The sequence below is a fragment of the Aethalodelphis obliquidens genome, unplaced genomic scaffold, assembly GCF_003676395.1.
Source record: "Aethalodelphis obliquidens isolate GAN/ISIS:26980383/991018 unplaced genomic scaffold, ASM367639v1 scaffold23, whole genome shotgun sequence".
Classification (NCBI taxonomy): domain Eukaryota; kingdom Metazoa; phylum Chordata; class Mammalia; order Artiodactyla; family Delphinidae; genus Aethalodelphis; species Aethalodelphis obliquidens.
The window spans coordinates 3,605,078-3,617,335 of record NW_020837967.1 but is presented as its reverse complement, the minus strand read 5'-3'; the positions used below and the strand labels follow the sequence as shown (position 1 = coordinate 3,617,335).

At 41.1% G+C, this 12,258-nt stretch overlaps 1 protein-coding gene across 2 annotated transcripts in view; it reads right to left on the bottom strand.

Annotated features, from left to right (window-relative positions):
* The window catches only part of TAF3 (TATA-box binding protein associated factor 3), a 151,602-nt gene that overhangs the window by 35,790 nt on the left and 103,554 nt on the right, over window positions 1-12,258 (bottom strand). For both annotated transcript variants that reach the window (XM_027121586.1, XM_027121587.1), the window contains one exon: window positions 575-2,385. In XM_027121586.1, coding sequence (XP_026977387.1) covers window positions 575-2,385 — 1,811 coding nt within the window. The remainder of the gene's footprint in view (window positions 1-574; window positions 2,386-12,258) is intronic.

Here is a 12,258-nt window from a genome sequence, read left to right as displayed (position 1 = left end):
AAAAAAAAAAAAAAAAAAAAAAGGCAGAAAATAGAAGGATAAGAGATGCTACAGGAAGTAGAAGACAGGCATAACCTTAAATACTTGCAAAAATGGCTCACCAAACAAAACTGAGTCAGTGAGCAAGGACTCCATGGGCCTTGCTGTCCTCTTAGGACAGCGCCATGGTTTTACCTGCTCTTAGAAAACTGGGTGCTGCCTTTCCCTGGTATCTAATATTTGGGTACAAATTAGTATGCTGCAGACTTGATAATTACAAAAATATTATTCACTGTTGAAGATTACAGATCTTTTCAAACTGCCAGAGATTAGTGTGGTTAACACAGAGCTGATGGTCTGTGATGAGACTGCTCTTAGGCTATGAATTTTTAACGTTTTCCAGCGTATGGGGAGGGGGGTTGATGACAAGTTTATGGGTTTGAGAATTAAAATTAAATTTTGTAAACGCATTACAGACGTGTTTCCAGTTAAGCTGTGGGTGATTTACATCCGAAAAAGACAATTGCTGGCTTTGTTTACCTGCGCTTTCAATAGAACTTGGATGAGACAGGGCCCCCAAGGATAAAGTGCTTACTTTTTCATGCTTGTGTCTCTCCTTCTCTTTCTCCCTCTTCTCTCTCTCTCGCTTCTCCTTCTCCCTCTCCTTCTCCTTCTTCTCCTTCTCCTTCTCTCTCTCTTTCTTTTTCTTCTTCTCCTTTTTGTCCTTTTTCCTTTCCTTCTCCTTGGGCTTCTCTTTCTCTTCGAACAGCTTCTCGGGAAGCATGGGTGTCAAGGAGGGCAGCATGGCCGGGATCCTCACGGCCGCCGCGGGGCTGAACAGGGGCAGCGCCATGTCCTTGGGGGGCAGGACCAGGGGGACTGGGGCAGCCTTCAGCTTCTCTTCTCGGCCTTTCTCTTTCGTTTTCTCTTTGTCCCGCTTCTCTTTATCCTTTTTGCCCTTTTCTCTCTCTTTCTTCTTGTCTTTGTGCTTCTCCTTTTCCCTTCTCACCATTCCATCTTTCAGTCTTGCTTTTGGATCCACATCTTCAAACTCTTTTATCTTAAACTTGTAGGGATCTGCCTCTTCGTCTTTGAGAAAGTCCTTCCAGGGATACTTGGCTTCCTTGCTGGTCTCCTTCCCTTTCTCCTTCTCTTTGCTTCTCTCCTTGCTTTTGTCCCTGTCCCTCTCCTTATCTCTCTGCTTCTCTTTCTTTTTCATCTTCGTCTTCATTTCCTTTTTCAGCTTCTTTTTGACGTCCGTGGAGGCCGGCGCTTTGGGTTTCTCCTCGTATACCTTGTGCAGTGGCTCAGGGGTGGGAGGAGAGACTGAAGGGGAGGAGATGTAAGGGAAGCTGGGGGGCACGCTGGGAGGGGTCCCCATCTTGGCTTTCCGGACCACCTCGTCGATGGATGCGTCCATTGTCCAGGAATTGTCAGAACTTGAAGCTCCGCCTGAAAGAGGGAGAGGGGTGGACCCGGACTTGGGGAAGTTGCTGGAGGAAGTGGTAGCTTTTGGGGTAGCACATTCTGAACCTGAAATCCTCTTAGGGCTGGTAAAAATGTCTCCTTCTGACTCGGACCCAGAAGAAAACTCGAAAGGGTCTGGCTCCCGTTCGGCACAAGCCCGTGCAATCACAGCATCAATAGAGTCGTCGATGGTCTTATCAGTCACGACGGCCTTTTTCGGCTGATTCTCATGGTTCAGTTTCCCAGCATCGGGGGCTGTTTGTATTTGTTTCACCTGAATGGTCTCTTTACTAATTTTTTCACTTATTGTAGCTGAAAGAGTCCTGTTAGGGGTGTCGGGTCTGATGGGTACTTGGGGAATGTGAGTGATGACCTTGGGACTCTTGGGGCTTTTGGGGCTCTTCGAACGTCCAGGAGACTTCTTTTCTTTGGATATGGTTTTTGGAGACCGAATAGGACTTCCGACCATTGCTGGTGATGGAGTCGTTTTGGGTGATTTAGTCTTCTGCCCTGGAGAACTGGTTTTAGTCTTTGTTTTAGGTGTAAACGACCTTGCTTCCAACGGTTTTGCAGTTGGCAGCTGTGATTTTGCCACTGGAGCTAACATTGGTGGCTCTGGTGACGGAGGAGCTAGGTCCGTGCTGTCCTGGACGTGGACGGGGGACAGCATTGGTGGGATCTTCTGGGGGTTTATTGAGCTGAGTGGCTCTCGAGCCTCCAGTAACACCACGTCCAGGGCGTCCCCTTTAGTGCTTAGCAGGCGTGGCCGCTTCATCGTGGGCATTTCTTCAGCTTCCGGACTGTCCAGCGGTCTCTTACCCAAGAAGTTCTCATCATTGATAATTTCCTCCTCTTCCAGTTCATCATCTTCTTCCAAGGGAACCTGCATGGCTTCTGCTGATGTGCCCCCATCGGTGGGCACCTGCTCTTCTTCTTCTTCTGGTGAAGGAAGAAAAATGAAGTATTAGAACATACATATATATAAAACCTAAGAAATGAAAACAATGCTTCAAACATGATTTCTAAGAAAGAAAGGAAATTATTGACAGTTGTTAGAGAGTAAAGTGGTAAGTTTTCTAGAACCTTCCAAACTTGCATGCTGTCGTGCTTTGAAGAGTGGCAACCAGTGACAGGAGATATACAAACCGCTTTCCTTTCTAGTGGTGTGGCTCTAAATGCAGGATCTGGAGTTTGCTAAGGATTTCCTGTTTGCCCTCTGCTTCCTTAATTAATTCTTTTCCTAACTTGACTAAATACTGCCTTTCTGTTTTCTGCCTCCTCTTACGTACACGTGTATACACACACACACACACACACACACACACACACACACCCCTACCTCTAAAAACCAAGAGATGGGGGACTTCCCCAGGGGTCTAGTGGTATAGAATCCACCTTCCAATGCAGGGGATGCGGGTTCGATCCCTGGTCAGGGAACTAAGATCCCACACGCCGCACAGCAACTAAGCCCACGCGCCACTATTACTGAGCTCGCACGTCTCAATGAGAGAGCCTGCATGCCGCAAACTACAGAGCCCATGCGCGCTGGAGCTCACACGTCTCAACTAGAGAGAGAAAACCCTCACGCCACAACCAGAGAGATGCCCGGGTGCTGCAACAAGAGACCACACACCGTAATGAAAGATCCTGCACGCCTCAGTGAAGATCCCATGTGCCGCAAGACCTGATGACGCAGCCAAAAAAATAAGGAAAATAAATAAATAAAAAAATAAAATAAATATTTAAAAAAATCAAGAGATGGGTTATTATATGACTACTTTCCTCAGAAATGACAGAAAAGAATACTTTTTAAAAGAACCTTCATAACATATTTTAATTCTTGGAGTTTGGAAAATGTAAATCTCCAACCTGGACACAATTCATACGCTATTTATGTCTTCTATTCTGCTGGCTTGAGGACAGCCACTTTGAGAAGCAGTGTGGTGACATGAAGGAAACATTGGCTTGGTGTTTCAGCAGGCGTTCAGGCATCACAAAGCAACAGGCCTAAGGCAATCTCTTAACCTCCTTGAGGCTGTCTTCTGACCTCTCAAAAGGGGCTGACGTTACTTGTCCTACCCACTTGACTGAGTTGCTGTGGGGTCAGGTTATTTCTCTCCACACATATTAACTAAGCATCTACCATACGTAATGCACAATGGTAAAGGCTGAAAGAGCTACAGAATAAATCAGAAATAAACCACAACCTGAAAGAGCTTACAGTTCAGCAGGAGTCGCCGTGTAAGTGTCTAGCACATAGAAAGTGATTAGTACCATAAGAGAGATAAAATGCCACAGCAGTTCAAAGGAGAAACAGAATACCTCAATGCCAAAGATCTGGGACACACTTGACTACTCAGGTAGCATTTTGGATATTTGGAGATTGATAATGGTGAAGTACAGGATGTAGGAACAGATGACACAGAGATGGAGGGGTGCACATAGGAAGTTGTATAAGAACCAGGGAATAATTTGTCTGGAAGGTAGGGTGCAAGATGGGAAATAGGAGAAAGTAAGTTTAGCAAGCTTACATCCAGATCCTAGAAGTTTTGAATTCCAGAAAAACAAACATGATCTTTATTCTAGTGGTAGTTTAGACCTTGTAAAGATTTTTAGACAAGGGAGAAAAATGACTGGAGTGTATGTTAGCAAAATTACTCTGGCAGGAACATGTATGATGGATGGGAGGTAATGGATACTAATGGAGAGGTGACAGGTTAGGGGTTATGAAATGATGTAGGGAAGTGACAAGAAAGGTCTGAACTAGAAGAGCGGTAACGAGTAAGAGGTAGATGATATTCTGAAGAGAGAATGAACAGAATCTGATAAGTGATTAGGTATAAGAGTGGAGGAAGGATTCAAACAGGTTTAAGGCTTTCAGCCCTGGTGAGTGAGAAATGCAGTCATTCATACAAACAGGAAGTAAAGAAATAGAGAAGGAAGATGACTATGAATTAGCTCAATCCTTGAGATACACTATTCAGAAAACAGGACAGGGTGTTAGAGAAACCTTTGCTGCGCTCAATGAAATCATAATAATGGATAATGTCAGCAAGGGAGCAATCAGGGTAGTTAGGTTTAGATATTCTAAGGATAAAGAGAAAAGGAGGCACTAAGAAATCAGGGGAGGTCAAAGAGATCAAGGGGGGTAACAGTTTTCAAGGGGAGGACTCAGGAACAAAGTCAAACGCTTACGAGGGCAGCGAGAACAAAGGCTCACAGCGGAAGTCCCTCCAAGGGCAACACTGAGGGGGGAAGACGTAATGTTCGTGAAAGCGCTTTGTGAACTACAGAGAACAAGACAAACTGGAGACACAATTATTGCTACCATTACTCGAGAATAATACTGTTATCCATCCAGTCACCCAAGTGAGAAACATCACGCCATGCTGCTATTGCACTTTCCCCTCTTTCTCCAGATCAGAACTGTGAACTGTTTTCTATTCTGTTTCCTTTCGTGTGTTTTCCCCATTACTACTGTTAGCTCAACTCAGCACTGGGTTTCTACACATCGTGTTTAAGACTGTACTACTTTGCCAGTGAGTAATTCTATCAAATTGGAACTGGCAAGATGACTACCACATAGGCATTTGAACTGCAGGATGTGTGTCACACTGGGCTATGGAAAACGGGACTGTTTTTCCAGCAAATACTTTAGAAAACAGACTGGTTCATTTAGAATTTGGAGCTCAAGTACCTCAGAAAAATATTTTAAAAATTAATGGTTGTTGCTTACATTTAAGTGAGAAAAATTTAACATAAAACTTAATTCAAAGCGGTCTCCATAAGCTAGGAGGGATTACTCCAATTCTGTTATTTTATTTTTATGGTTTCTTTTTTTTGTTTGTTTATTTCAAGTCCCTGCTGTTAACTTGTATGCCTCTAGAAGCTTTATGTGGTTTAGAGGAATATAAATGAATTATAAAAATAAACTATTACAAGAGCTGATTTTAGGAATACTTAAATATACAAATGTTTACTTTTAATTTACAATGTTTTTACGCTTAAAGATTTTATAAGAAAGCTTCAATTGCAGCATCAAAATTAATCAAAATGAAAAGGGAATTTTGCTGGAAGAGAAAGCCTTCAGCTTTAATAAGAACAGGTGTGAAATGTTTAAAGTGTGAAAATATTTACAACAATTTTCTGAATTAGAAATTATCTGGTACATTGCAGAGCGTATAAGTGATGTGCATGTAAGGCATAAAGCATAATAGTGAACGGATACCTGTAAAACAACTGTCGACTTCCGGAAGACAGCATTAGCATCATCACCACAACTCCCCTTGGTTCCTTTCTAATTCATCCTCTCCTCTCTCCACTCTCACCCCCATCCCCAGGTAACTACTGGTCTTTCTATAGCTTTCCTTTCTTTGTTTCCTGTACAGTTTTACCACATTTGTATGTAGTGACTTGTTTTTGAACTTTATATACGTGGTATCATACTATAACGTTCTTCAGCTTTTTTGCCCCTAACATTATGTTTCTGAGCATCACCTATGTCCATTCAGGTAGCTGTAGTGCATTCATTTTCACTGTTGTAAAAATGTACCACACTTATTAATCCATTCTCCACAGTATTAAAGTTTTCCACTTGAGTGAATATATTTTATTTTTAAAATATTACAAAATGCAAACAAATGAATACAACTGATCTAGCTTATGCTTGCTCAAACACAGACTTAATTGGTGATTTTGCATAACGAGTGTCTGGCTTTCTATTACATGAGTTATTTTAATTCTGTGTTCTAAGAGTTTGCAGTAAGATAAATATGTGATGGCTACTGAATGGTTTATTCTTTACCATCATCCAAACCCCCACCTGAAGGTTAATCTCAGTTTGATTACAGGTGAACAGCAATGAAGTATTCCTTGTGTGTATGTGTATAATGAGCATGATTCACCAAAAATCTGTAAAATATCCTAAAAATGGTTTTTAGCATTTTCCTATACTTATCCATGAAAACAGTTTTACTATAAAATAGCATATAAATTGGTTAACAGAAGTTTAATATTACAAGATACTTGATCTTTTGACATGTTATTATATAAAGGTATAAAAAACAGTATAAAAAATTTTTTGAGGGGCTTCCCTGGTGGCGCAGTGGTTGAGAGTCTGCCTGCCGATGCAGGGGACGCGGGTTTGTGCCCCGGTCCGGGAGGATCCCGCGTGCCGCGGAGCGGCTGGGCCCGTGGGCTGTGGCCGCTGGGCCTGTGCGTCTGGAGCCTGTGCTCCGCGATGACAGAGGCCACAACGGTGAGAGGCCTGCGTACCGCAAAAAAAACAAAAAAAATTTTTTGAGTCACAAGCTCTTTCTAATTTAACACAAATATAGACACAAGAATAAAAGCTGTGCTCGAAAGTCAAAAGAGTGATGTTACGATATGCGGAGTATTTTAAAGATTTTTTTTATTTCCAGAAAACTAAGAACTTTTTTTCTACTGTTTAAATGTTTATTTTTTTAAAGATTTTCTTTTGATGTGTACCAATTTTAAAGTTTTTATTGAATTTGTTACAATATTGCTTCTGGTTTATGTTTTGGTTTTTTGGCCATGCAGCTTGTGGGATCCTTAGCTCCCCGACCAGGGACTGAACCTGCACCCCCTGCACTGGAAGGCGAAGTCTTAACCACTGGACCGCCAGGGAAGTCCCATGTCCATCTTTTTTTAAAACTTCACAAATATTGAGAGGAGTGGAGGGAGACAATACAAACTCCATTCCAATTTTCCTTCATTAATGACACAAATAAGTAATCTACACTCCCTATATTTCCCAGTGGAGTAATGAGCAAAACGCACTTCTTTACCAAACTTATCGAACAAAACCGAAACAAGGCAATATGGTCTGAACACACCAAAAGGATTTTTAGGGGTTAGTTCTAAGCTACTATAAATATTGACTTAGAATAAAATATCTTAAAAAAAATCTTTTTAACTAGAATAATAAATGCCTTTAAAGAAACACTATAATCTAAAAAGCTCATGGACATTAGAAAAAAGGAAATTGCAAAGGCATGAAAGCTTCTTATCTCATTAACTACACAGATTCATGATCTTAAGCAGAAAATATACTTGTGCTACTGAACTTTGTAGGGACAATAAAATGCTATCTGTATATATTTCACCAAATACTAAATGTATTTAAAACTAGATTTCCTGTAATGTTTTGGAAATACACATACAGAAATTAATTTCTAGCAATAATGACATGAACTTTCTTACTGTCTTTTTAGTTTATGCACACTGATGTTTTTATAACAGATATGAAAGGATTCATTTAAAATGCACATTTTTCAAAAAACATCTTTCTATACTAGGTATGTGTATTACAACCAGTTACTTTAAGTGATTCCATACTACTTACATTCATTCATTCACTCCTTACTCATCATTCAATCATTCGTTCACCTACCGAGTGCCTTGTGAACACCAGTGCAGGGAGCACCATGTTAGATCCTAGGAACATACAGTCAAATAAGACATGACTTCCTATCCTGAAGAATCAACTACATTTTGTGGCTATCCGTTCAAGTGCAACTACATTTTGTGGCCAACCGATCCGGCAAGGATCGGTACAAGGCATGTACATAGCCACATCCAGGGATACGAGGACAGAAATCCCAAGGTCAACTAGAGAGGAAGTGGATGGAAACTATATCTGGGGTCCGTTACCAGAGCCACAGTTCGACCTAGCACAGCCCATTTACTCTCTCAGACCTAAGTTTTCCCATCTGCAAAACAGAAGTACTGGGGGGTGCGGGGGTGGGAAGGGATAAACTGGGAGATTGGGACTGACATATACACACTACTATACAGAAAATAAATAACTGATAAGAACCTGCTGTATAGCGCAGGGAACTCTACTCAGTACTCTGTAATGGCCTATATGGGAAAAGAATCTAAAAAAAAAAAAGAGTAGATATATGTATATGTATAACTGAATGACTCTGCTGTACATCTGAAACTAACACAACACTGTAAATCAACTATACTCCAATAAAAAATTTTAAAAATAAAAGTAAAAAAAAATACACACACACACACACACACAAGTATTGACATCTGACTTCTGCTTCGAAGAATTGAAGGTCTCTAATATTAGGGCCATCTCCACATGCAGGGGGATGATCTAAAGGGCAGGACAGAGTTCTTTCTGCCCCTAAATATCTCACTGACCACATGCTACAGTGCTTGGCATTCTGACCACTTGATTTATGTCTTGGATAAGGGCAGTATCTTTAAGATGTTGCTGCCAAAATATTTTTAAGACTGTAAAGCTGACACGTGAATGATTCTATCCTAATTTTTCAGGTAAGGAGACTCTGAGTAAATGGTACTTCAGTGAAGTAATTTGATGGAATGCTGAGGATGGAGAGGGTCTGGAACCCAGGGTGCTGCCAAGAGGGGGAGGCTCTGGTGGGCTGCTGCTGTTGGGGGGCGTGTCTAGGGCAGTTGGAGGACGACAGGCAGACACTGGATGCCTGGGAAATGCAAGAAGAGCAGCAATATTAAAACAACCCATTCCATCATTTTATCTTAGTTCCAAATGAGGCCAAAAATTTTTTTCGAATCCCATCTACGTGCCCTCATAAAATATTTTAAAAATTGTCCTGTCTATAATGGGACTGAAATTAGACCCTTGAAACACAACTCAACATGTATAAGTGTGTAGGTATTTTCTAAACAAACCTGTTTACTTAAAAAAATGAAATGACTAGCAAAGACAAGACAATTAGGCAAGGACAATTCATACAGTACAACCAATCAATAACAATAAATTGATAGCAGAGTGAAGCTGATGTGTTATAAATACCTATATAAACACTGACCTGCAGAAAAGCACTATTTCACTAACATTCTGCACAATAAAAAACTAAAATGCTATATAAGCAAGCCAACCTGAAATGACACCTGGTATTATAAATGGCCTAATCTATATGTTAATACTGTTGTATCACATAACTGCAGCAAGGCTAAGATAACAGTATGACTTTGGGGTTTCTATGGCTACATCCTGGGCTGGCGTGCCTGAAAGGGCTGGCTGCTGACACTACACAAGCATTCTGAGTGCTTCTTTTTGGTTATTTACGATATGATTTATGATAACAACAACATCTCCTATTTTCTCTCCTCCTCAGATACAATAAATTGCTATCGTTAATCACCCTTCTTAGTTCAACTATGATTACAATAGCATAATAGGGTCTGGCTATGGTAATATTGTGGATTTTTTAAAAGAAATAAATACAAGGAGATCTCTTCAGACAATGTCAATATCTCTAATATTTTAATCATCTTCCTTTAAGTCCTTCAGAATAAACTCTATTACAACTAAGATTCCATATCCAGGATGTAAGCTCTTTGTGCAAATCAAATTCATGATCGAGCCCCACACATTCACAAATCACTACCACCATGATGTTCTTAAACTCACCACAGCAGTAAGACTGCACATAGGATACGGTTTCTTTTCCAAGACAAGACAATGACAGTTGTTTCTCTCTTGTATTGAGGAGACTAATCTTACTGCTGTTTTTTCCTCCCCAGAACTAGACAAACCAGGCAAATTAGCCATTTGTCTATCAGAAGGCTAAACAGTAGAGAAAGAATAAAAACTTTGCCATCATGCAGACATGTGTGACCCGCCTTTGCCAATTACTGGCTGTGTGGTTGCTTAATCTTTCTGAACTTTACTTTCCTTTTATGCCCATTCGGGTTAACAGCTAGTACTAACTCTCTGGCTTTTGAGTAACAGTAAGAGGAATCCTTTTCCTCCCTGCATCAATGCCCTTTCCACCAGATCTCGGCAAGAGGTGGAGCCTACTTGATTTGGGTGGCCGGGTAACTTGCTTTGGCTGATGGGTCAGAGTTGGCAAATGCAACACAAGCACAGGATGGAAAACCACGTGCAGACTGGGGCTTGCCCTCCTGCTGCTCATGGGAGACTTGCAACCATCCCAGGTCCCGGGTTAGCCTCCTGGGTGATGAAAACTGTGTGGCTCAGAGCCCCAGCCAAACCGTCAGACATATGAGTGACGCCATCGATTACTAGCTGATGGCAAATGTCCAACCGAGCCCAGCCAGACCCAGCAAAAGGACTGCACCGCTGAGCCAACCCCAAATGCCAACTCCCAGGACTATGAGCCAGTAAACAGTTGCTGTTTTAAGCTACTAGTCTTTGGGGTGCCTTGCTACACAGCAACATGTTAACCATGTGTTCACATGTACATGTACAGTGGATTCATGTTATTTAGGGGTGATTATGTTCTGTAAAGGGGTTGCAAACAGTCAGTGAAAACCACTGCTCCCAAAGGAAATACAAGGTTAGGTTCCTATGAGGCTTTGGTCACAACATTTTCGTCAGCAGATCAATAAAGAATCTTGCTTTATGTGTGTTTCTGTTTAAAGACATCTCATTTAACATATACTATTGATTCATTCACAGTGAACTCACGGCCAACAGTACTGCACGGAGCTGCTCTATTCTTTCTATTAAGGCACATCAAGCCCTCTCGCACCTGGGAGCACCAGCCAGCGTAACGCTTGGGGGACACTTTAGATAGCAGAATCACCAAAAAAAGCAAAAAGTGCAAAAAGCATGGCAACAAATAGACTGAAAATCCACCTGTCGACAGTCTGAGCTGAAATAAGAAGGCAGAGTGTCACTTTGTTTAGACTCAGCTAGAAATGTGCACAACTCAAATTTCCTGCCCCCCTGCGCCTGTCCGTGGATGACTGTGGAAGCACCGTGTGCACTGATCTGGGGGCTACAAGTACATTCTAGCCAGCAGGCGAAATCACAAATACACAATCAGTGCAGAATGAGGGTCGGCTACTTATAATTAAATGGACACAAACCCATCAACATCAAATATTTTTATGAACAACTGATTTAAAAGAAAAGATTTTTCTTGAAAAGTAATTCCAGTCCTCAGAAGGTATTTAATAAGAAGATGAAAAGTGCCTTATGAACTATAACATTGTGATTATACCTGGCAAGACATTTTCCCAAATCCAAACTGGGACGTATTTTAGTTTAAATTCAAAGAAGCAGCTATGTGCAGAACATTCTGCTCAAGCCACATGATCATTCTTTGACTTACTGGAACATACCCAGTTCCTTCCCTTCTCAGGGTCTTTATACCCACATATTCCGCTCCTCTCCACTAGCAACACTCTTCCCTTAGTTACTTCCATGCTTGTCTCTCACCCTTTGAGTCTTAAGCTTAAGCACTTCTCAAAGAAGTATCCCCTGGTCATGCCTTATCTCCAAAATGAGTTACAGTTTGTAACTGCTCGATTGTTAGTGCATTTTTAAAATCTATTTCCCCAACTAAGCTTCACCATGTTTTCCCTTGGCTGCAAAGCAATCATCCATGGCTAATAATCAATATTTCCTTCAGCAGCATTACTATTAGAAAAGTAAGAAAAACTATTTTACCATATTTTTTCTGATTCTAAGTTGTCAAAATATGAAGAAGTGTGTATCTCGGAATTGCTATTTTTAGAATAATCAGTAGCATCTTCTTGTCTCTATTGGATGAGACCCAGTAGTGATGGAGCAGTCACTGCCTGCCCATGGGTGAACCTGACCATCATTCCTGGTAGCATGACTGGACACCAGTGTTTCAGTCAACAAACAATTTAAAAATTTGAAGAAGAAACATTCTTCTTCAGTTCTATGCAGTTAAAAAGAAACATCTGTATGATAAGACTAACTGGCAGCATGCTGTTTTTCCCCTAGTGGTACATAAAAGAATGGTGCTTCTTACGATTGATCATGTGTCTTTTTTTTTTTTTTTTTTTTTTTTG